Source organism: Tachysurus vachellii, chromosome 19, assembly GCF_030014155.1.
Source record: "Tachysurus vachellii isolate PV-2020 chromosome 19, HZAU_Pvac_v1, whole genome shotgun sequence".
Taxonomy (NCBI): Eukaryota; Metazoa; Chordata; class Actinopteri; order Siluriformes; family Bagridae; genus Tachysurus; species Tachysurus vachellii.
Genome location: NC_083478.1, coordinates 8,549,805 through 8,572,029, shown reverse-complemented (window position 1 = coordinate 8,572,029; position 22,225 = coordinate 8,549,805). Strand labels below are relative to the sequence as shown.

Sequence of the window (22,225 nt, the reverse complement as noted above, 5' to 3'; positions counted from 1 at the left end):
AATTACAATTATTATGATAATTATTAAAATAATGTCCAATTGAATGCCCAATTGTCCTAATAATTTTCTAAATAGTTTCCTATGCGTTGTAAACATACACTATATTCACTTATGTGAAATATACAGGTACAAACATGCTACACTGAAAAGTACAACTTATCTTTTGATTATTATTATTCTGATACTATTCACAGAATTGTAATAGATGAAAAGCCTTATATAGTTTAGTGCTTCAGGATTGAAAGCCACAAACATATCACTGTCTGCCTGTAAAAATACAGGTGATGCTTACATTATTAAAGAAAATATATTATATCATTATATTATTATTAAAAAAAACAACGAATGAATCAATAATAAAATATGCTTTTTTTGGCCTCCTTCAATGACTGTGTATAATTTCACAAGGGCACAGTGAAGAGCTGCTGTTTTTTGCCTCGTGGTTTATGACGCCATCTAGTGGCCACTCTGTATAACCACACGTTAAAAGACCATTCAATTTACATAATAACAACTAATAAATATATTATTATTATAACACAGACACTCATTTATTGTTTATTATCGTTTTCTAATCGTATAGTCTGCGTACAATATATTAATCTGCGAGAAATACGAATAAAGAACTATAAATCATCTGAAATAAAAAAGTATAAACATCATTTAGAATTCTGTTGGTAAATTTTATGTTAATATGGTAATAATATGCTAATTAGTATGGTAATTAGTAATAAAAAAAATTTGTTTATTTGTTTGAGTTCAGCTTGACTTTCTCTGGGAGGAGTTAAAGTGACACCAAGTGAAGCTCTCTCTCTCTCTCTCTCTCTCTCTCTGACACACTTCCATGTTTTTCCTTTGAAATGACGAAACTTTACTGAACAGATTTGTTCGTGTGTCTAAAAAATAAAAAGGGATATTTTGTAGTTAGACAGGAATTTAAAACTTACTGTAGGTAAAAAACGCGACGCGTGGACGAAACCAAGTGAAATGGAGACGCCAGACTGACTTTCCTGACAGATTTTACGCATGAAATCCAGCCCTAATCCGGTCTTCTGGCCTCTCAGGAGTTGTTTGAGGAAGTCATGGCGGTGTGGTGGGAGCAGGAGGACGTGGCTGTGTATGAGCAGGTTGTAATATTGTTGTCTTGTGCGCTCTCGGTCTTGGGCTCTGTGCTGGTTATTAGCACGTACGGGCTGTGGCCCGATTTAAGAACCACACCGAGACAGCTGTTAGTCTTCCTCTCGGTAGCTGATTTAGTCTCAGCCGTCTCTTACTCGTACGGAGTTTATAAAGTTTTTAAAGCGAACACTTGGGACTGCGTGACGCAAGGAGCCTTTTCCACTTTCTCCAACACCAGCTCCTTCTTCTGGACCGTGGCCATTGCTGTGTACCTGTACATATTCATCGTGAAGTCCAGTCAGAGACTAGCCGACAGTTTGGTCTTATATTTTCATCTCATCAGGTATAACCTGGGTGCTATACAGGGTTCATGTTGTTGTTGTTGTTGTTATCATCATCATCATCATTATTATTATTATTATTATTATTATTATTATTATTATTATCATCATCATCATTTTGCTGACCTGTGGTTACAATGGGTTCCTCTCTTTCTGTTTACATTAAATATATTTACACAATACATTTTATCCTCGATGTGCATCATTGTAGCACAACATGACATACTGTACATAATGCACTGTGCACACACTCAGGGGGTTAAAAAAAAGGTAGGCCTACTAATCTGTACCTTTCCTTGTCCCTGAGATTAGTCCCTTATCATTTGCACCTTTTAATATTTATCTTTCAGATGTAAATGTTGGTATAATGTAATAATCGACCTGTAATTAGCTTGCAGAGTTTTAAAGGTACACACACCCTTCTAGGTAAAAGATAAAGGAAAAAGATTAAGCAACAATGACTGGTACAGTTTGGTACACTTTCTAGGAGTGCAACAAGGTGTGCCTAACAAACTGGTCATTGAATGAATATAAATATAGATATATAGATTATTTATTTCTCTCATTTCTGTCAATCTCCTCATACATTTTTGTAGCAAAGATTCAAAACATTGTCTACTATACATTGTGAAAGAGATCGGCTGGTGGTTTCATTGAGCTTCTAACTTTTACATCCTCTTTTTGCTTTCTGTGGTCAGAATGGAACTTCAACAAAAATGAAGTGAATCCTATTTGATTCACTTGTTGATTGTTGATTCGTTTTCTGTAACAGCATCTCTGACAACAGTGACGGTAATGTTAATCATTGATGATGTGAAGCTTTCTGTATGTATTTCTACAGGAAGTAGAAAAATTTCCACCATGTTCTAATCTTGCTTCTACAGGTTCATCAGCCAAAATATTCTTACAACCATTCAAAATATGTTCGGTCACATTTAATGTTAAAACTTTGACTGGTGTTGTATAAAGCTAATTAAATTTCAGTTCCTTTTAAATTTGTATGTTTTGCATCTTTGTAAATGGACTTTTAATGATGACTGTGTTATTTAAAAATGGGCATCAGCAGGTATTTTGCACAAACTACAACAATTGAATAGTATGTGAATCACCACTTGTGGCTATATTTCAACTGAAATGTTATTTATGTAAATCTTTCTTTATTTAAAATCCACTAGTCATTGTTCTTGGTGGATATACTGTAAGTTATAAAACCAACAAGACAGAAATCTGTACACAACAGGTTCACAATAAATTATTTAACATGGTTCAATGCAATAAGAGTAACCGACTGTGTGAAGCATTTTAGCTGCAGGTCATAAATCAGTAAATGCTACCACCATTTGTCAAATAGTGTATAATTCACTGTTGTGTGTTTAACTAGAATTCTGTCTGTTATAGTTGGGGCGTTCCCCTGGCCATCACAGTGGCAGCCGTGTCTCTGCAGAAGATCGGCTACGATGCGTCCGAGGTGTCTGTCGGATGGTGCTGGATCAGCATCAAGGAAAACGATCATGTGTTATGGATGCTACTGACTGGAAAGATATGGGAACTACTTGCCTATGTGATACTGCCTGTGCTTTATATCCTCATCAAGAGACACATCCACAAAGCGGTAAGCCGATGGTGTCTGTTCTTTAACTTTCATTATCGATATATCACAATGTGAAACTGTCTGGTCTTGTGCTTTCAGTATAGATGTGGAACTAGTGAGGGTTTCTAATTATATATTGTACAGTTGTCTTTGGTTTATTCTATTCTTATTCTTATGTTGTGCTTGTGCCTAGAAAAAGTGAGCATAACACATTAAGGTTTAATCTGTTTAATCTGCTGCTTGTATTTTTTCCTTTATTGGATGAATGGAGTTTTTTTTTTAGATTGTCATATCTGGACAAAAGCTTCATAATTCACCCCATTTTATGTATTATGCCACATCATAAACCACAGTTACCCAGTGCTAAATCCAGCTTTATGCTCTCATCATATAGTGGCCTGGAATTGGTATTCATTTTCATTTTAATGTTCTGGTAATTTGGTGTGTTATTTTATTACAGCTGATAATAAATCCGTATGACATTGGCTTTAAGATAAAAGACAAATGCTTTCTAAAGTTGCTTACTACTGACAAGAATCATCAGTTGGAAGTGTGAAAGTTAGTCCCATTTGATGATTCTTGTCTGTAGTAATAAGCATCTTAAACTTTTCTATCCAGCATGCAGCCCTCTCAGAGTACCGGCCCATATTGGCCTGTAACCAACTTTCTCACTCAGTTCCTGCAATGGCAGACAGAAAGCTCACACTCATCCCAATCATCTTCATCACACTGCGCATATGGAGCACTGTTCGCTTTGTGCTGCTGCTCACTGACTCTCCTGCCAGAAAAAACCCTGTGCTGGTCACCTTACATGTAAGCATGAAGCAAATCATCTCCATTTAATTAAAAAGAAAAAGGAGGGAGGGGAGACATGCATTTCTAACACGGTTTCTGATTTTGAAAGTTGAAACCTACCTGTATTTAAGCATCAGTTTCTCTTTGCATTATAAAAAGAAGGAATAAAACATGAGAGTTTGCTTAAATTCAAGTTGTTCTGCTGTTTTTTTTTTTGTGCAGGGAATCGGGAACACCTTTCAAGGAGCAGCAAACTGCATCATGTTCGTTCTGTGCACTCGACCGGTGCGGGCAAGACTGTGGGCTCGGCTCTGCTGTCGAAGCCATGACACACAGAGCAACTCGGATATTCCGTCCCACCACAGAGCACACACACACTCGTATTCTCACACAGACAGGCCCAGCGTCTCCCACATGGGGGTTGATGAAAGTGAGGATGAGGAATAGTAAGTAAAACCCTGCTTGCTTGTTGACCTTCAGCACTTAATCTAGAGCACCACACTCAGCCAAGCAGATCTGCTGCAAAACTTGATGAACTGTAAAGTGACTGCCATGCTTTCTGCACAGAGGAGAAAGTGGATGCGTGTGAGCGTTCAAAACTCCACTTTCTGATTACACAGAGTGCATTGAAGGATTAAAGAAGACCTCAGGCACATGCTACAGTCCCTAGAGTCCAAGTGTGCTTTATGTTCACAGTGTAGCAGTGCTGTGTTATATGCTGGCACTTTAGTAATTTTTTCCCACACTTAATCATGAGCTCAGGGATGTGAGGATTTAGAGGTCATTTAGTTACGTGACCAAAACCCTGCACGTACTGTGAACATACTATTTGAATACCTCAAGTCGTTTTCTGACTAAACACATCTTACAGCACAGAGTGCCTTGAAATGGATTAACAATGCATTTGAAATTCTGTTTTAAACAGGTTGGATATGTAGCATGCCATTATTTACCTGTAACCAGACTGACTGTTAGGGTGTAATCTGGTCTAGTGAAAATTACAGGATACCTGGAAAATAATTACTCCACACTCTCCAGATCCAATAGTCTGTATATATATTATTTGAAAAATGGAAATTTGTGGCATAGTACACTTTATTGATGTTTTTACTGTTTTTGTTTTTTGTTTTTTTAGTAAAGTTACATTGACCAAGAGTCATTTCAGCTTGTGTGACTGTTTCATTGTGTTATCTTTGTTTATATGATGGCAAACACATTCAAACATAATGATCCACAATTCCTCTATAGAGTTAAACAAGTCACTCAAAATCTCAACATATCCATCCAATCAGAAATACTTAAGTCACTTTTAACATTCCCTTCTTGGAGCTAGAGAAAGAGCAGACAAGGAGAATTGTCTATTTGACACATTTTAATGGCGTATGTGACTGTAGGCCATGCTGGAGCTGATTAGGACATTTACTGACTCACTACTCTGAAGGCAGCAGCTAATGCTAAGTAACTCTAATGATTGCTCAGTACTAACAACATATTACATCTGCATCTCTTCTACTCTTCTCAGAGGTGTTCAGTGGGGGTGAGGTCAGGGCACTGTATAGACCACTGGAGTTCCTCCAGACTACTTGTCAATCCACAAATTCTCCATAGAGCTCAGGGCCACAAGCATGCTGGAGCATGGGCCTTCACCATACTGGGTCCACAAAGCTGGCAGCATCCAATTGTCTAAAATGTCTTTTTATGCTGTAGCATTATCATTACTCTTCACTGGAAATAAGGTGCTGAGCTGAAACCACAGACTGTTATCGAACTTTGCTATTTTTCTTTGTGCAGTCTGGTAGGAAACTTTCTGGCATCCACCAAGAACAGATTTGTTCATAAAACCGCCAGACTCCAGAGAACACGTTTCCACTGCTCTGGAGTTCCGTGCATGGCATTGCATATAATGATCTTAAACTTGTGTGCAGCTGCTCTGCCATGGAAACCCATTACTTGAAGCTTCAGTTGCTCAGATCTTGTGTTGGTGTTGTATTTGTGTTTTACACAGAGCTTTCTTTGAGTTTGTGTTGTATGGTGTACCATTTCACCGCTGAGCTCTCCGTACAGTTGTTATACAGTAGCTGATTTGGACTTTGATCCATGTTTACATTAATTATAGATCTGCCAGTTTTAGAATGACTGAGATTTGGATTAAAGCCAATTAATTCAAATGACTAGTTAAATAACATGGCTAGAATTCACAGATCCCTACAGGCCTAAAATTGTTTAAATAATTTACAGGGGTGTTAAAACACATGATTTGCCAGCTTTAAATTTACAATGGCATGGAAATCCAAATAGCTCCTTTAATTACAATAATCCCATTATAGATACCCCTTAATAGTACTGTTGTTCATGGAATATGATGGTGATGTCTGTGGAGAGGAAGTTTAATTCCATTTATGTTATCCATGTTAGAAGTTTTTGATGCAGAGGATTAATTTCCTGCTTGTTTGCTTAGGGGCTACATCAGGCATCACATGTTCCCCTTCTCACAACCAGAGGGAACCATCACCCAAGTACTAGCACTTCCAATCTGTTCACTTCTGCATCCATAGGCATTTATAGTATACCATGCTCACGGTATTGTTCACTGCGAAGCATTGTCAGTCCTCTGCATATACCGGGCCATTCTCATTGCCATGGTGTATGATTTCTGTGTTTGACCTAGTTTTCTGTTTGTTGGTTTTTGTGCTATTTAGATTCTGTGTCATGGATTTGTTTGTTCTGTGGATTGCTTCACTTTTTATTGAACTCTGCCTGATTACTGTTCGTTTATGTTGCCTCACAATTCTGGATTGTATGTTTCGGTGTTTAAATAAAAAGCCACATACAGTATGGATTCTACTTCCTCTGCTCTGGTTTCTACATTACAGAATGCCTGACGTGGATCCAGCAGAGTTTCCACAGCTACTGATGCTTGTAGCAAGGAGAAATGCTGGCATCTTACCAACAGCAAATCACCTCGCTCCAGGCTACAAATGGGCAATTACTGATCGCCATTCAAGGACTCCCATTTATGCAAGCCGAATCAGTCAAGATGGCACTCCCCAAGTTTGATGACTCTGCAGAAATATATAAAGAGATTCTATTTCAATGCAGTATTTATTTCACCCATCAACCCGAGGCATTTTCAAATGAAACAACTCTGTGTGCCTTTGTTATGTCTCTGCTAATGCGAAAGCTCTAGAATGTTCATCAGCTGTATGAGATAACAACTCCCAAATCAAGAGTTCCTTTGCCTATTTCACTCAGCAGATTCGGGAGGTCTTCTAATACCCTGTGGGAAGAAGGACATTTCTGTACATTTGTTACAGCTATGTCAAGGGATCAACACAGTAGCAGAATACACCATCCAATTTAGGAAACTGGCCACTTAGAGTGGCATGTACTCATGCAGGCACAATGCCCTTACACTATATCAGTTCATCAGTCTTGCCATTTGGCTAGACAATCTCCAACGCAACCATCCATCCATGAACCCACCTACAGAGAGAGCCCACAAATATCCGAGAATGACTTTGGTTTCAGCAGAGGAGCGACAGCGATAGATCACCAGGGTTTGTGCCTGTATTGTGGACAACCAGGTCATCACTGTGCTACCTGCCCTAACAAAGCCATTTGGGGAAAGGCCCACTCATCTTTTTCATCTTTCTGTTTACCAGCCGTCCAGACCCACCAGATAGTCGAGCTCATAGATTTGAGTTCCACTATTAATCTTATCCACCACCAACTGGTGCAGGAGCTCAGTAATTTCTGCCCATAGAATCGCTGTGGTAAACAATCAGACTATCAGGGATGGCATTACCCACCAGACAGTCCCTCTGGAAATTTGAGTGGAATGGTTCCACACTGAGATAATTACCCTATTTGTCTTCTCCTCTCTGTAAAACTTCTGTTAAAGGAACTCATCCACTGGTTCTCCACTGTGAGGGACACCATTTTAGGAGGGCTATACAGCAACCCTTTTGGACAATGACAATAGAGAGCCCCAACACCTAAGAACCTGTTAATATCCCCACAGAGTATCACAATCTGATTAAAGTGTTTAGCAAAGAACAAGCCACCAAGCTACTATTGCACTTTCTTTGGGACTGCATCATAGACCCGTTACCAAATGCCTCACCCTCCAAGTGCCATGCTTACCCACTGTCCATCCTAGAAATTCAATCTATGGAAGAAATATCAAGGAACCCCTAGCTGTTGCCTTTATACACCCTTCCACTTCCAAGATGGTAGGCTGAGACTCTGTATAGATATATTCTGTCACAATAAAGCACCAGCTTTTCCTACCATTAGGGGGCACTATAAATATCTTTTTATGCCTTATAAACTACCTAATGCACCAGTGGTCTTTCAATCTTTTATCAAAGTGATACCTTCCCTCAATCAATACATCTTTGTAAATATAGATGATATACTGATATATTCAATGACAAGAGAACAGCACATAAACCATGTCCTAAAGGCTTTTCTCCCTCTCCTTTAGCACCATCTATTTGTGAAGGCTGAAAATTGTTTATTCCACTGCACCACAACACCATTCCTGAGGTATATCATAAGCCATCAAGGAGTGGATATGGATCAGAAAAAGGTTATTGTTTGTGTGGGGTGTTACATGTTCTCTTGTTAGGTTTATATGCCCGCAGGTGGTTTGGCAACCCATCATCATATTTTGTGGATGTGCATTCGAATGTCTGGAGCCTAATTCACCATTCATTATAGATTATAGGGGTGCAGTGATTAGATTGGTTTATCAATATAAAAGGCAACAAATGTAATGCATCAAGGCATCATCTGTAAACTGATTATTAGTGATTACAACTGATTATAAATTATTCTTATTATCAAGGTTAATATAGCAAATTGGTTTAAAAAAGACTCAGCACTACAAGTAAGTGTGCATTCGTACCTTGTGCCCAGTAGGTTTCAGAGCCATCTCTAGTTTCTACAGAATCTCCGAATCTGGAGCCTACTTCACCAAGATGAATTGATGAATAAGTATTTATCTGAATTCCCTGTTTTACACTCATCATCATGTACTATGTGTACACCATATATTCAACTTTATAATTTTTCACCCATCAGCCTCCACTTTGTTTGCTACAATGCTGTACAGTTAACAATGAGCTATTGACCTTGGCCTAGACTGTCATTAAACCTTAGGATTGCGCTCTCACCACAATTTATTGAGTACAGTAAACCTGCACTATCCTTTTTTTCTCTTGGTGTCCAATTCCTGGACATTGCAGATTCCCACCTTCTAATGCTTTATGACACTGCAGAGGAACATCCCACAAAAAATGGCTTTAAAGCCCATGCTGTGGGGTCACCCTCCTCTTTGTAAACTTCAGCTCCGCATTTGTCCCGTGCACTGCAGAAATAAAGGAGCCAAGTCCCTACTGCTTAAGCTGACAAGGTACGCTACAATCAATAAGATTAATGAGTTGCTCAGGGAAGAATAGGAATGAGGCAGTCTGCAATGCTGCACTGCAGGAGGGACGCAATCCCAGTCGCACAGAGACCCCTACTGTCGACTGAGCACTGCTTCAGAAATCCTTAGAAATGACCTATGAGCAGGGCGTTATTGAGACAGGAAATGATTTGATAATTTATTAACAAACATGGACAGAAGCTGTGACTGTATATTCATTGTTAATATTTTGTAAGTTTGACTTAGAATTGTGAATTAGAATAGTGACCTTGACATGACTGTTAAAGATGAAAATGATTTGTGTTGTTTTCAATAGCTTATACACTATTTTCTTAATAAGAGTATTTTTCTTGCCATAAAAGCTAAGCTCTCTTAAGAACTGCTGGAACAGGCTTATTCTAATGCAATAATTCTTTTTTCTAATTTATGAACTGAGTAATCTTTCAGAGAACTGCATATGAGTCTCACCAAATATTTTCATGTCTGATGTACATTATAATAATTTGGAAACTTAAGTAAACTGTACTGACGTAAATGCAGTCCTACACTAATTAACTGTGAGGCTAAAAAGAGGCACATTCTACAGTACATTAATAATTTGGAAATGCAAGGAACAAGGAATGTTTTATAATTCCTCCACACTTGCCTGAACACAGGGTTTTGGCAGCTTTCAACATCCACTGAATTATGTCATTCAATGCACTCTTTTCTCGAGTTCTTGCACGTTCCCTTAGCATTTTGGCCGTCTGCCCACTTAATTCATTAAGTGCAACAGGGGAGCTAGGTGCACAATACAGAGGTAAAATACATTACCACAACTTCTTAATTTAGATTTTACATTTTTGATTATATAGCTCCTGGAGCTGATAGAATAGAGCACCATTGCATGAATATTAACCGAATACCTTGTTTTCCGACCAGTGAGAATCACTGATCAATTATAACGTGTTTAGGAAGGGGTTTAGAAAAGACTTGAATAGACAAACTCAAACATTACAGCTATTGACACATTATATATTATCAGGGTGCAGTGATTGGACAATTTGGATTGATGCATCAATTTAACAGGCAACAAATGAAATGAATTGAGGCATCAACCATAAATGGGTTTTTAATCATTATAATTCATTATAAGTGATTATAAATTAATCTTATTCTTATTATCAAGGCTTGAACAGCAAAATTCAGAGAAATTCAGAGTAACTATTAAAAAGAAAGCACTGACATAAATCATGTAGTATCACATCACAGCACATTCCCGGGTATTGACAAATATCAACAAATATTAACAAAAAAAAATTGTGTGTGTGCCCTGCGATGGGTTGGCACTCCGTCCAGGGTGTATCCTGCCTTGATGCCCGATGACGCCTGAGATAGGCACAGGCTCCCCGTGACCCGAGGTAGTTCGGATAAGCGGTAGAAGATGAATGAATGAATGAATTAACAAAAATTGTCTCAAGATTAGAAATCACATTGTATCATTGAAACCTGAGGTATACACCCCTATAGTGAAGACGCGTGTACCTTCTTCTTTGTTTCTCGATAAAGAAATATATACATGTAACTTTATTATACAGTTGATTTATAGTTACAATGTTGAGCCTAAATAGTAATAGCTCATATTTTGTATTGATATGCTTTCATTTTTTTGCATGAGAGATAAATAAGTGTGATATATTTTCACTTTATTTTATTGTAACATAAGTAGTAATATATATTGCCCTAAAGTAATGAAAGCTTTAATAATGCAGGATGCAATAGGAGGTTAAACAAATGTTTTGAGATCTTTGAGTCCCTAGAATTGTTTCAAAGTGATAATAATAGGCTTTTTGTGCCTCCATTAGCCACTGCAGTAACTGCAGTAGTGTGAGTCTGAGGCATGGAGTCACAGTGCCAGCCAATAAAAGCTTTTGCTGCATACATCTATACACTTCCAGTCACTTCCACAGTCTGTAGGGGGAGTCAGTGTGCTTTGCATGTCCAGTATTCACCTCACACACGAAGAGAAATCAGAGTTAATCAGACAAGAACGGTTTCTTTTAGATAGTGCTCCAAGGTAGTGGAAATGGCCTATTCATGACCTCCTTTTCCTGCCAACTGCTTGTTACAGTGATCAAAGTTGCTTTGGTGGGTTAACTCAGACCTGACAAAAGGATTCAAACCAGTTCCAAACAGCCTTTAGTGTTTCCTCTGTTGCCCTGTCAGACAAAAAGCCTACACGCTTCAGCTGTCATCCAAGCTCTCATTGCTCTCTCTGGGACAAAGACAGAATAAGGTCAGGGTGGGGGAAGTCTGGTTTTTCATCAGATTAGTGTCTGAATTAGAAAATGCAGGACTTATTTTAAGCCTAAAAGTGTGTACATGTATCAGGGTCAAAGTTAATTTTCCCGGTATAGATAGTATAAACTAGATCTATAAAGGAACAATAAGCACATAGATGAGATGTACTTTTAATAAACTTTAGTATTTTTTAATAGATAAAAGCTTGTACATTTTCATGTGCTTTTGCCTTCACTCAAACATTGGCCACAGGCAACATTTAAGTCTGTTTCCTAGATGCAAAGCAGGGCAGCATTCAAACACATAGACAGGAATTCAGGGGGATTAAACCCCATTACACACATACTCTCAATCACATAGAGATTCACACACTGTCTCACACAACACACTCACACACATTATCTCTCTCTCTCTCTCTCTCTCTCTCTCTCTCTCTCTCTCTCTCTCTCTCTCTCTATCTCTTTCATGCGCACACACACACAAAACACACTCCCAAACATTCTCTCTCACACACATAAATTTATTTTTCTCTATCCCTCTCTCTCTCTCACATACACATATCTTTTTCTCTTTCTCTCACTCACTCTCTCTCTCTCTCACACACACACATTTATTTTTCTCTCGCTCTCTCTCTCTCGCACACACACACGCATGCAATATCTCTCTCAGAATTAAATCATAGTTCATTTACTGGATGAGAATAAAATACATTTTAATGTTTTAATGAACAATAAAGCAATAAATACAGGAAAGTAATTCTATAATTCTATAACTAACTTTAATTAACAAGATAATCATCCAAACAAACAAACAAAATGAAACCCATGTTAAATAAGAAAAATAACTTTCAACAAGAATTAAACAGCATGTACAAACAAAGTAAACCTTATATTACATCAATAAAATAAGCTCTTTGTAAATAAAGAGCGGTAGTTGATGGAAGTTTCAGCCACTCAAGTGGTAATTAGCATCATAGCTAGTAAGCACTAGTTTTAACAAATTGATTAATTAGCGGTCATTTATTGCCAGACTTTTTCTTTTTTTCTTTTTTGTGTTTTTCCACTGCAGATGCCTCATGATCGCTGCGTACCCGTGGTCTTTTGGGTCGGATTAAATGTAAAAGGAGAAAACTAGGGAAAAAGACAAAAAAGCATTGTTTTCATTTTTTTTACTTTGTTTTACTTAACGTGATTAAAAACCTGTAGACTAAAAAGGTTGCAAGCTTTTGTGCATGGCCAGAACTTGTGTAGATATGATGTAGACTGTATGTGTGTGTTTATTTAGTTCTTCAGCAGGAAATGTCAATGAGAAGCAAACTGGAAGTGCACAATAAATCATTTTATTTGATTTTTTTATGGTGAGTGTTTTTTTAAATAATAAAAAAAGTCATAAAAAAGTCATAAAATTAAACTAATTTTTAATAATAGGCACAGTTCTATGTACAGACTCTCAAAGTATTTGAGAGGAAAACTTGTGACGCCAAACAGAATGACCCTACTTCTGGGTGACACCAGACGACAGGTATAAGGGTGTTCAGGATGAACAGAGTAGATCTGGCAGGTCAAAGCAGTTTATACCTCTTTCTCCTTCCTTCAGTAACATGGTTTTGCTTTCCCTTTTGCTCTCCCTTCAACCTTCAGTGATGTCCAAGTCGATTTGAGGAGCGAAGTTTGTCAGTGTTTGTGTGCCGAATTTCTCAATATAATGCACCTGCTCACCATCCTGTACCTGCTCCACCTCCATCATGGTGGGACAGCTGAGCTTGTCCCACAGTTGCTGCTTGATATAGCGGCCAAGAGCCAAGGAGTAGCAGCATGGCTGTCCGGTGGACGTCACTAGCTTTGAATCCACCACTGAGTGATAAACACTTTGGTACTCTGGAATGCTTAGTCCGTGGATCGTAACAGGCAAATCCATCAGTGACTCGCTGACAAAGCTCGGCCCTGGGGCAGCGGCAGCAAACGAGGCAGGTCGGGGACGGAATTCAGGAATCTCTGCGGCATTCACAACGAAACGCGCTTCCAGACATGGCCTCGGTTTTTGCAACTCTTTCTCCTGTGCTGATTGGATTTTCCTCCTCTTTGGAATCTGAACAAAGAAATGTGACGAGAACATGGACGGTCAGTGTGTATAAAGGTTTCACTGCCTCTGCTTTACATCTTCTGTGAAGTCTTTCATTTTTTTTACACCATTTGGATGACACCCCTTATCCAGAGCGACTTGTGTTTATCTCATTTTTATTATACAACCGAACTGAGCTGGGCTAAGCAGTAGGCAGCTGTAGCAGGGTCAAGGAAGCATTCTACCTTTAAACGAAAAAGGTTTCTTCAGGTTGTTTATACCTGTGAGTTTCAACATGGTGTTGAAACTCAGCGGAGGTCAATTTTATTATAGATTTTCTTTTCTCTTACAGTGGCTTAATTACAATCTACCACTATCTATCAAAAATGTCAGTTTTATGAATGTGATGGAAATTTAGTTCGTTTAGTTTGTTTTTCACAAACCTTCACATATAGATTTTTTTAAAAAAATGGACGAAATAAAATCCACTGAACTCACGTTTTTGTCACTGGGCCTGATGCACGATTTCAGATATTTAAGTTTAATTGCATCATTCTGCACTTCTGCTTCCCTCTTCTTCTTCCTCTTCCTCACAGTCTGAACCAAGAAACATGAGAAAATGTTAAAGCAAGTTGAAAACTATTTAATTACTTTTTATCTGGAAATGTGTTGGTGGATGTGGCACATATCTTGGTTTAGGTTTTTCTGCACATTTAATGACTTTTCATATCTACAGTGTAGAAAATTGGTATTGATAAATGTTGAAACTTTACATTTCATGGTATTGGGCTCCTGAAAATTTTGTCTTTAGGAGGCAAAAGGTATTAAATTAGAGGCCAGTGCTTTATATTCCCCTCACTTTAATTCACACCTAATTCAACATTTCTGTAATGAAGGTCCAGATTTTTATTTTGAATATTAAACATCCTGTTCTTCTGTTTCGCTCTTCCTCTTGTGAGCCAAGAGACAGTGTCTGGAGAAATTTTAACCTTTTTGTATGAGTTCTTAAAATTTCAAGACACTGTGAAATTTGTTCTGGATCTGCTTCATGAGGACTTTGAGGTGAACAACCTCTTAATCAATACACGAAAGAACATTCTACATTCTATGCTGGATCTCTATCATTGAGCATTCTGAAGGCTTTGGCACGGAGTAGTTGAATGGAGGTATTGAATCTATAATGAACTAATGATGAAGATGATGAGCTAATTTATGAGTTACTCAGGAGCTCCTGGTTACACAACTGACTGTATGTGACTGTACAAAGGACATCATTTACAATCACACCTTCCAGTGTCACCCAAATGAGGATGAGGTTCTCTTCTGAGTCTGGTTCCCCTCAAGGTTTTTGAGTTTTTCCTCAACACAGTCACCTCAAGCTTACTCATTAGGAATAAATACAAATGAATTTAAATAAAAACATTATGTTCTGTAAAGCTGCTTTAAGACAATGTCCACTGTTAAAGATAGATAGATAGATAGATAGATAGATAGATAGATAGATAGATAGATAGATAGATAGATAGATAGATAGATACAGGCAGACCTATAGATAGATAGACAGACAGACAGACAGACAGACAGACAGACAGACAGACAGACAGATAGACAGATAGATAGATAGATAGATAGATAGATAGATAGATAGATAGATAGATAGATAGATAGATACTTTATTGATGCTAGTGGAGATTAAGCATCCAGTAGCAACATACAGGGAAATACTGTAAGATTATTACAAACACAGCTTCTGCCTCAAAGAAATTCCTTTCCTTTTGATGTTTAATCGTCATTTTACGCTTTCAGCTCTCTATGAGCTTTATGTTTTTATTGATTTGTGGATGTTATTAAATAAAATAAAAAATTAAATCAATTAAACAAACTCAGCAAACTTACTGTTTCATTAGACTGCTGGAGGTCAGAAACCTTAGCAGTGTTTTTAAGCAAACGCTTTTTCCGAGGTTTCCTTAGTTCACCAGCATCATCTTGCCCTTTTGCTTCCCTCTTCCTCTTCTGCACAATCTGAAATGAAAAAAAACGACACATCGTTTCGGTCAGGACCTTGTGCAGAGGGCTGGCTTGGTTCTTCTTATTAATTTTCATGATGATCTGAAGATATCTCAAAGTAATGAATTCAAAAGAACACTTTCAGCTTGTGTGTTTGAGGGTTGGTTTTGTTTGAAAGCTATGGTTCCAAATCTGTTCTGATGGAATCTGTTCAGAATCTGGTGATGTAAGATGAGGTCATCAGGTTGTACAGCAGCAGCAGCTTCAGGGCAGAGACACTGGAGATGATTTATAATTAGATGGCAATGAAAGAGTTAAAACACAATGGTTTTAAAATAAAAAATATATATACATTCTGTATATATACATTTTTTTTATTTCTATTAGGAAGTGAATCAAGTTAAAAACATTAACAAAGATATATTTCAAGGTCTACACAAACACACACACTCAGATTTTCATACCCACACAACCACACAGACATACACACACATTCTTTCTTACACACGCACACAAAACCACACACATTCTCATACACACACAATCACACAGACACACACACTCTCAAACACACTCTCAATCACATAGAATTATTATTATTATTGTTATTCATTGACCTGTTATCATGGATTGGTCTCACTAAAGGCTTTATCACAGTGTGCACATGACATTTATCAGTGATCTGTTCAGCAAGCCAGTAATAACACCCAAACACTGATGCCAATGTCCAAAGTGCATTTTTAAAAAATGCAGGCATTTATCTCACATTCAGAGTTTATATTAGGAGCTATTTGCAGTTAAAATCTGTCTTTGTTATTGTCAAAAGTCATCTAAATGGAGGACCTGAGTGAAAGAAAAGGAGTGAGTCACTTGTTATTATTCAAAATGTTACATTCTTTATGAGAGTCTCATGCAAGCAAAGAAGACCAGTTTGTTTGAGACCCTTTCTAGACTTGTGTGTTGTGACATTTTTCTATAAGATTTGTCAAAAATTGTGTAGTTTAACTAGAAACATTTGTAAACAAGTCCTTGTCTTCCAGAAACTCACTTTGCTGTTGGCTTTTACGACCCTGATCTCTGCATTTGGCTCGTCTTTTCAGTATGGCTACAATGTGGCTGTTATCAACTCACCAGCCCCAGTACTGGTTCTGAATTTACATATTTACTCTGATTGTTTATTGTCTTTGTATACTCTCTGTAATCCTATGCATGTAAATGGACTTTCAGGACATGAAGAGTTTTTACATCAATGTGTTTGAGAGTCGCAATAGCACAGTCACCAACGATATGTTAACTCTGCTGTGGTCCCTGACTGTGTCCATGTACCCCCTGGGGGGATTCTTTGGGTCTCTCATGGTGGCACCACTGGTGAATAATTTTGGAAGGTAACTAGGGCTTTTGATTCACATAACGCTTGAAAATAGAACCCTTTTGGGAGCCAAAGAACCCTCAACCTCCTTGAATAACATTTCCCAATGTAATTTCCAAGTCGACAAGGGAACAATTTAATTTTCCATAAATGACTTGTTATTTTTTCATTTCTTTTGTCCTGAGGTAATAATAATAATATTCTGCAAGGTTATATATCACATTCTCTTAGAAAAAAAGAGGTTTTGTAATAAATAAAAAAAAATCGTTAAGGCTTTAAGGTACTACTTGGAATCATATTGTACAGGAAAATAGTTCTGCCAGAGGGACAAACTGAACCTTTAAACATTTTATTTTTAACCAGTCTTTTAAAAGTGTACTTTAATTTATCCCATATTTAACCATCATATCCCTAACTGATTAAGTCCCTCTATCCTGTTATAATAACATCTAGTCTTCTGGGAAGGCTTTTCACTTGATTTTGAAGTGTGGCTTTGGGGATTAATTCTTGTTCAGCCACAAGAGCATTAGTGAGGACAGACACTGATGTTGGGTGAGAAGGTCTGGGGTCCAGTCTGCATGGGCTGTCCTTCTCATCGTACACGTAGTATGTGGTACTGTACATATGTGGGAAATGCTTGTGTAAAAATATGCATCTCCTTTGCCTCCTAAGAAGGCACAAACATTGAGCTGAAACTTAATGAGCTGATCTATTTGGATGCTTTTAAAGTGATATCAAATGGCTTAAAATAGTGACAGAAACATCTGGCTGTAGATGCTTTGCCTGATAGTTATGTACTGATATTGTTCCTGTTCTGATCATACATTTTGATATATTGTAATTTGTTTTAATGTTTGTGTATGTATATATGTATGAATGAAAGTATGTATGTATGTATGTACTGTATGGCTGTTATTTTTTAAATCCACAAGAACTGTACTGCTGCTTATTTTGGCCAGGACGCTCTTGCAAAAAGAAATTTTTAATCTCAGTGTACATTAACTGGTAAAATAAAGGATATAAAAAAAATATTTAAAAAAAAACATGAACTCTATCTTTATATGTAACTAAGTTAGCATGTCTTTAGTCTTTGCTAATGCCTGATTCAACTAACAATAATTAGAGCAACTAAGATAATTATCTTACCAGTAAGTCAGCATCTAGCTAATGGTAATTATGGGTTATTTACCTTATATTGTATTTCTGATTAATTTATTAACAAACTATATAGCCCTGGTTATACATGTGACCTGCTTTTGGAATGTGAGTAAATTTAAATGTAGTATCCTTTCCTTTGAGGACATTTTTGGCAGGATACTTATATATTTGTTCATAGGAAACTATAGGATACTATATTTGTTCATAGGAAAGGTACCTTGCTGTTCAACAACATCTTCTCCATCGGCCCTGCTATAATGATGGGTGTGAGTGAGGTGCTGGGATCTTTTGAGATTATTATCGTGGGTCGTTTCTTTGTGGGCATCTGTGCGGGTAGGTAGATCTGCACTCACCAATACATATCAAATTGCAGAAGTTTATGCAGTTGCAGAATTGTATAAATTTATGGCTCTTTTATAGGCATTTCATCCAATGTGGTGCCAATGTATTTGGGAGAACTGGCCCCAAGGAATCTCAGGGGAGCTATTGGGATTGTGCCTCAGCTTTTCATTACTATTGGCATTCTCACTGCCCAGGTGTTTGGTATCCGAAATATTCTTGGCAACGCAGAAGGTAAAGTAAACACACAAGTGGTTAAGGTTTTTGTCTAGTAGAATAATAACTCAAATTTCACTAATGGATAAAAAACCGAATGTAATGTAACTTAATAAATATTACCCAATATTATTCACTGAATAGTTTCCATATAGAATATATAATATATGGTATGGTAGATATATACATCTATTGTTATATTCGTTACTACCTAAATCCTAAATATTGTGGATTATATATATATGTGTGGATTATGTATACAGGAGAGTTCACAGGAGTGAACTTGTGGTATTCTGTCCTCTCTGTAGGTTGGCCCATTCTTCTGGGTCTCACTGGAGTTCCTGCTCTCATCGAACTGCTTCTGTTGCCCTTCTGCCCTGAGAGTCCTCGCTACATGCTCATTCAGCGCGGTGATGACAATAATGGCAAAACTGGTATCCTTTTATTAATAATTATTTCTGATATAAATTGAGAAGCAAGTGTGACCTAATATGTTTGGGAAGATTTAGCAGGCAGTCCTTGAATATTTACTCTTGAATATCGAGTTGTTGCAAGTTTAAAGACAAGAAATATCTTCAACTGTATTTAATGCAACAAACTTTTTTTTATCAATATACACATAAAAGAGCCCATATTTAATCAGGGTTGCCAGGTTTCAACAAAAATTTCAATCCAGTTACAGCTCACATAAACAAAAAACCCACAGAAAAGACCTAAATGTAACCTTCTGCTAATGCTTGTTTCCCATTTTTAAATTAGCTTGCAATGTCCAAGTCAAAGGCAATTTGGTGTTTTTACAAATGTTTAGAAAATATATATTTTCATGTCTCTATAAGCTAAATAATCTTTACAAATCTAAACAAACCTTATATAGGATAGAGTGTGCTGTGTTGTGTTGCAGCATTGCAGCGTCTGAGAGGATGGAAGGATGTAGAAGAGGAAATGGCAGAGATGCGACTTGAAGAGCAGTCAGAGAGAGCCGAGGGCCAGCTTACTGTGCTCAAGCTCTTCACCTTCCGCTCTCTGCGCTGGCAGCTGTTGTCCATCATCATCATAAACATGGGCCAGCAGTTATCAGGAGTGAATGCCGTAAGCCACATCACACTGACTGCAAACTGCTCAGAGCACCATGTTTTCTTTTAGTGCATGCCAGTATGATTTTGTTGCAGCTGGATTAATATGTAACTTTACTAAGAATGAATCCCAAGTCTATTCGCAGATTTATTACTATGCGGACAGCATCTTTTCTTCAGCTGGAGTGAAAGAGGACCACGTTCAGTATGTGACTGTTGGAACAGGATCTGTAAATGTCCTCATGACCATTGCTGCAGTAAGTGTTACATCACACCATGAACAAGGTGCTTTACTGATTCATCATTCATGAGTGTGTTTTGCTGTTGTATAGGTGTTTATAGTGGAAGCCTCTGGCAGGAAGCTGCTGCTTCTGATTGGGTTTGGGATCTGCTGCGTAGCCTGTGTGATCCTTACTGTAGCTCTCAGTCTGCAGGTATAAACCACAACACTAATCTCCCAGAAGAGCACTTAAAATCATTTTCAATTTTCAAAAAATGCCTGCGGGGCCCACCACTGTAATAAATATCATCAGTGGGGTTTGATAGATGTCATAAATAGAGCCCTGAAACTCTGGGATGGAGAACATGCTGTTGCAGCAGTTCTTTGTCTAGTCAGTGACAGAAGGATGTTCATAAATGTGAAAAAGTTACAGTGCATTAATAGACTGCTGGACTATCCTAGGACACCATGCAGTGGATGCCCTATGTCAGCATTACCTGTGTCATCATTTATGTTATTGGTCACGCCATAGGACCAAGTAAGTACACGTTTGATCTCATCTAACCGAGTGGTGCGCAATTTATTTTGTCTAATGCATCCTTTTGGAATATTCAGTGTCACTACATGACAAACAAGAAGTGGACTCTTAAATCTGTTCCTCTCCTTTCTCAGTGAACATGATTCTGAAAAAAGCAAAAGGCTTCTGATGCTTATTTCTTCCTACAGGTCCAATTCCCACCGTAATTACCACTGAGATTTTCCGCCAGTCCTCAAGACCTGCAGCTTTTATGGTGGCAGGCTCTGTACACTGGCTGTCAAACTTCACCATAGGCCTGGTCTTCCCCTTCTTAGAGGTCAGAGTTCAATTCAAAAACCAAACACACTAAAAATTGTAATATTTTTATTATAGCTAAGAAGTTCCCTATTTTTTCAAATCCTTTAAGTAAGTATGTCTATTAGTACTCTGTGTGTACTGACTATGTATGAGCATATTGCACATTTTCACCTGTTAATTTCACCTGTATGTTAATTGTTTCTGCAATTTCTGGAGCACGCTCCCAAGAATTTCACTCGCCAAGGCATATGTGCTGTGGTGATGTGACAATAAAAGTGACTTGACTTGACATGATAATTCAACAGCTAATGAGCAGGACTGCATTCTTTAAGTTCTATATATTTGCTTTCTACAGAAAAACCTGGGAGCCTTCAGCTTTATCGTCTTTGCTGGAATCTGCCTGGCCACACTTATCTACATTTGGGTGGTCATTCCAGAAACAAAGGGTGCCACCTTCTTGGAGATCAGCAAGCTGTTTGCTAAGAAAAACAAAGTGGAGATTGTGGTAGAGGATGAGGATTGCCAGTTGCAAGAGGCTGGAGTGACAGACCATGAAAAGGACATAATTACAGCATTCTAAATACAGGATGGCTTACTGAGTGTTGTTTTGAATATATATGAACTTTAGTCTCGGTCTGGAACTCAGTACTCATTGGTTTGAAATTGTATTGTTATGTCACTTCTCCTTTCACTTAACTGCACTTAGAATGACTAGAATGCAGACTGTAGACTATAAAGGGCATCAGGTGTTGAAAAACGTTGGCCTGCTGCCTAAAGAACATTCACCATACATCAGCTCAAAACGTAATTGTATGTCTGACATTACAATAGCAGCATAATTATAGCAGAACAAATCCTGGCTCTGCTAGTGTTACATGTGTGCAGCCGTCTGTTTTGGAACCTGAGATCAGACCAAGACCAAGTTCTAAAATATGGTGTAGAAACATTTGAATGAATCAGCAGGAAGTTTCATATTCTGTTGACAAGCATTTTACTTAATTATTAATTAATGCTTTATACAATGTCCAGCAAATGTTTGGTGTGGTACATAGTTTAGATACTCCATGTAAAATCCTAAAAGGAATCTAACAATAACATGTACAGTTGAAACCAGATATTTACATACAGTACACTTCAGAAAAAAACACACAAAAACTTTTATTTCTTTACTGTCATACATTAAATCAGAGTAAACTTTTTCTGTTTTAAATCAATAAATATTAACATATTTTGCATTTGTTAAATGTCAGAATCGAGCGAGGGAGAATTTTTATTTATTTTTATTATCACTTTCATCAAAGTCAGAAGTATACATACACTTCCTTAGTATTTGGTGGAATTGCCCCGAAACTGTTTCACTTGGGCCAAAGGTTTTGGGTATCCTTCCACA

General features: G+C 37.7%; 3 protein-coding genes across 4 annotated transcripts; 2 read left to right on the top strand and 1 right to left on the bottom strand.

Moving 5' to 3' along the window:
• Positions 1–816: 816 nt before the first annotated feature.
• Positions 817–5,005, top strand: gpr157 (G protein-coupled receptor 157). Its single transcript, XM_060894603.1, has 4 exons — positions 817–1,462; positions 2,859–3,072; positions 3,670–3,864; positions 4,069–5,005. Exons 1-4 carry the CDS (start codon positions 1,083–1,085, stop codon positions 4,291–4,293), a joined length of 1,014 nt encoding a protein of 337 aa, XP_060750586.1. The 5' UTR covers positions 817–1,082; the 3' UTR covers positions 4,294–5,005.
• A 7,569-nt stretch (positions 5,006–12,574) lies between these two features.
• Positions 12,575–16,110, bottom strand: LOC132862449 (uncharacterized protein C22orf31-like). Of its 2 annotated transcripts, XM_060894473.1 has the most exons (3): positions 15,515–16,110; positions 14,117–14,215; positions 12,575–13,645 (listed from the first exon to the last, which is right to left on the bottom strand). In XM_060894473.1, exons 1-3 carry the CDS (start codon positions 15,719–15,721, stop codon positions 13,187–13,189), a joined length of 765 nt encoding a protein of 254 aa, XP_060750456.1. In that variant the 5' UTR covers positions 15,722–16,110; the 3' UTR covers positions 12,575–13,186. The 2 variants fall into 2 exon arrangements, with proteins under 2 accessions (XP_060750456.1, XP_060750457.1); XM_060894474.1 differs by lacking the exon at positions 14,117–14,215.
• Positions 16,111–16,331: 221 nt separating this feature from the next.
• On the top strand, positions 16,332–22,005 carry LOC132862092 (solute carrier family 2, facilitated glucose transporter member 5-like). Its single transcript, XM_060893945.1, has 12 exons — positions 16,332–16,486; positions 16,666–16,764; positions 16,853–17,010; positions 18,361–18,485; positions 18,573–18,725; positions 19,016–19,141; positions 19,609–19,796; positions 19,927–20,037; positions 20,113–20,214; positions 20,463–20,538; positions 20,727–20,854; positions 21,191–22,005. The coding sequence occupies exons 1-12, from the start codon at positions 16,460–16,462 to the stop codon at positions 21,413–21,415; spliced, it is 1,518 nt and encodes a 505-aa protein (XP_060749928.1). The 5' UTR covers positions 16,332–16,459; the 3' UTR covers positions 21,416–22,005.
• The last annotated feature ends 220 nt before the right edge of the window (positions 22,006–22,225 follow it).

Bases quoted from the DNA above. Each gene is read 5' to 3' on its own strand.
- gpr157 (XM_060894603.1), top strand. From the start codon at position 1,083: ATGGCGGTGTGGTGGGAGCAGGAGGACGTGGCTGTGTATGAGCAGGTT. The intron at 1,463-2,858 runs GTATAACCTGGG...TGTCTGTTATAG, and splicing joins TTATATTTTCATCTCATCAG to TTGGGGCGTTCCCCTGGCCA. The intron at 3,073-3,669 runs GTAAGCCGATGG...TTTTCTATCCAG, and splicing joins AGAGACACATCCACAAAGCG to CATGCAGCCCTCTCAGAGTA.
- LOC132862449 (XM_060894473.1), bottom strand. From the start codon at position 15,721: ATGAAAATTAATAAGAAGAACCAAGCCAGCCCTCTGCACAAGGTCCTG. The intron at 14,216-15,514 runs GTAAGTTTGCTG...TTCTTGGTTCAG, and splicing joins TCCAGCAGTCTAATGAAACA to ACTGTGAGGAAGAGGAAGAA. The intron at 13,646-14,116 runs GTGAGTTCAGTG...TTCTTTGTTCAG, and splicing joins TCAGGCCCAGTGACAAAAAC to ATTCCAAAGAGGAGGAAAAT.
- LOC132862092 (XM_060893945.1), top strand. From the start codon at position 16,460: ATGGAGGACCTGAGTGAAAGAAAAGGA. The intron at 16,765-16,852 runs GTACTGGTTCTG...ATGGACTTTCAG, and splicing joins TTATCAACTCACCAGCCCCA to GACATGAAGAGTTTTTACAT. The intron at 20,215-20,462 runs GTATAAACCACA...GGACTATCCTAG, and splicing joins CTGTAGCTCTCAGTCTGCAG to GACACCATGCAGTGGATGCC.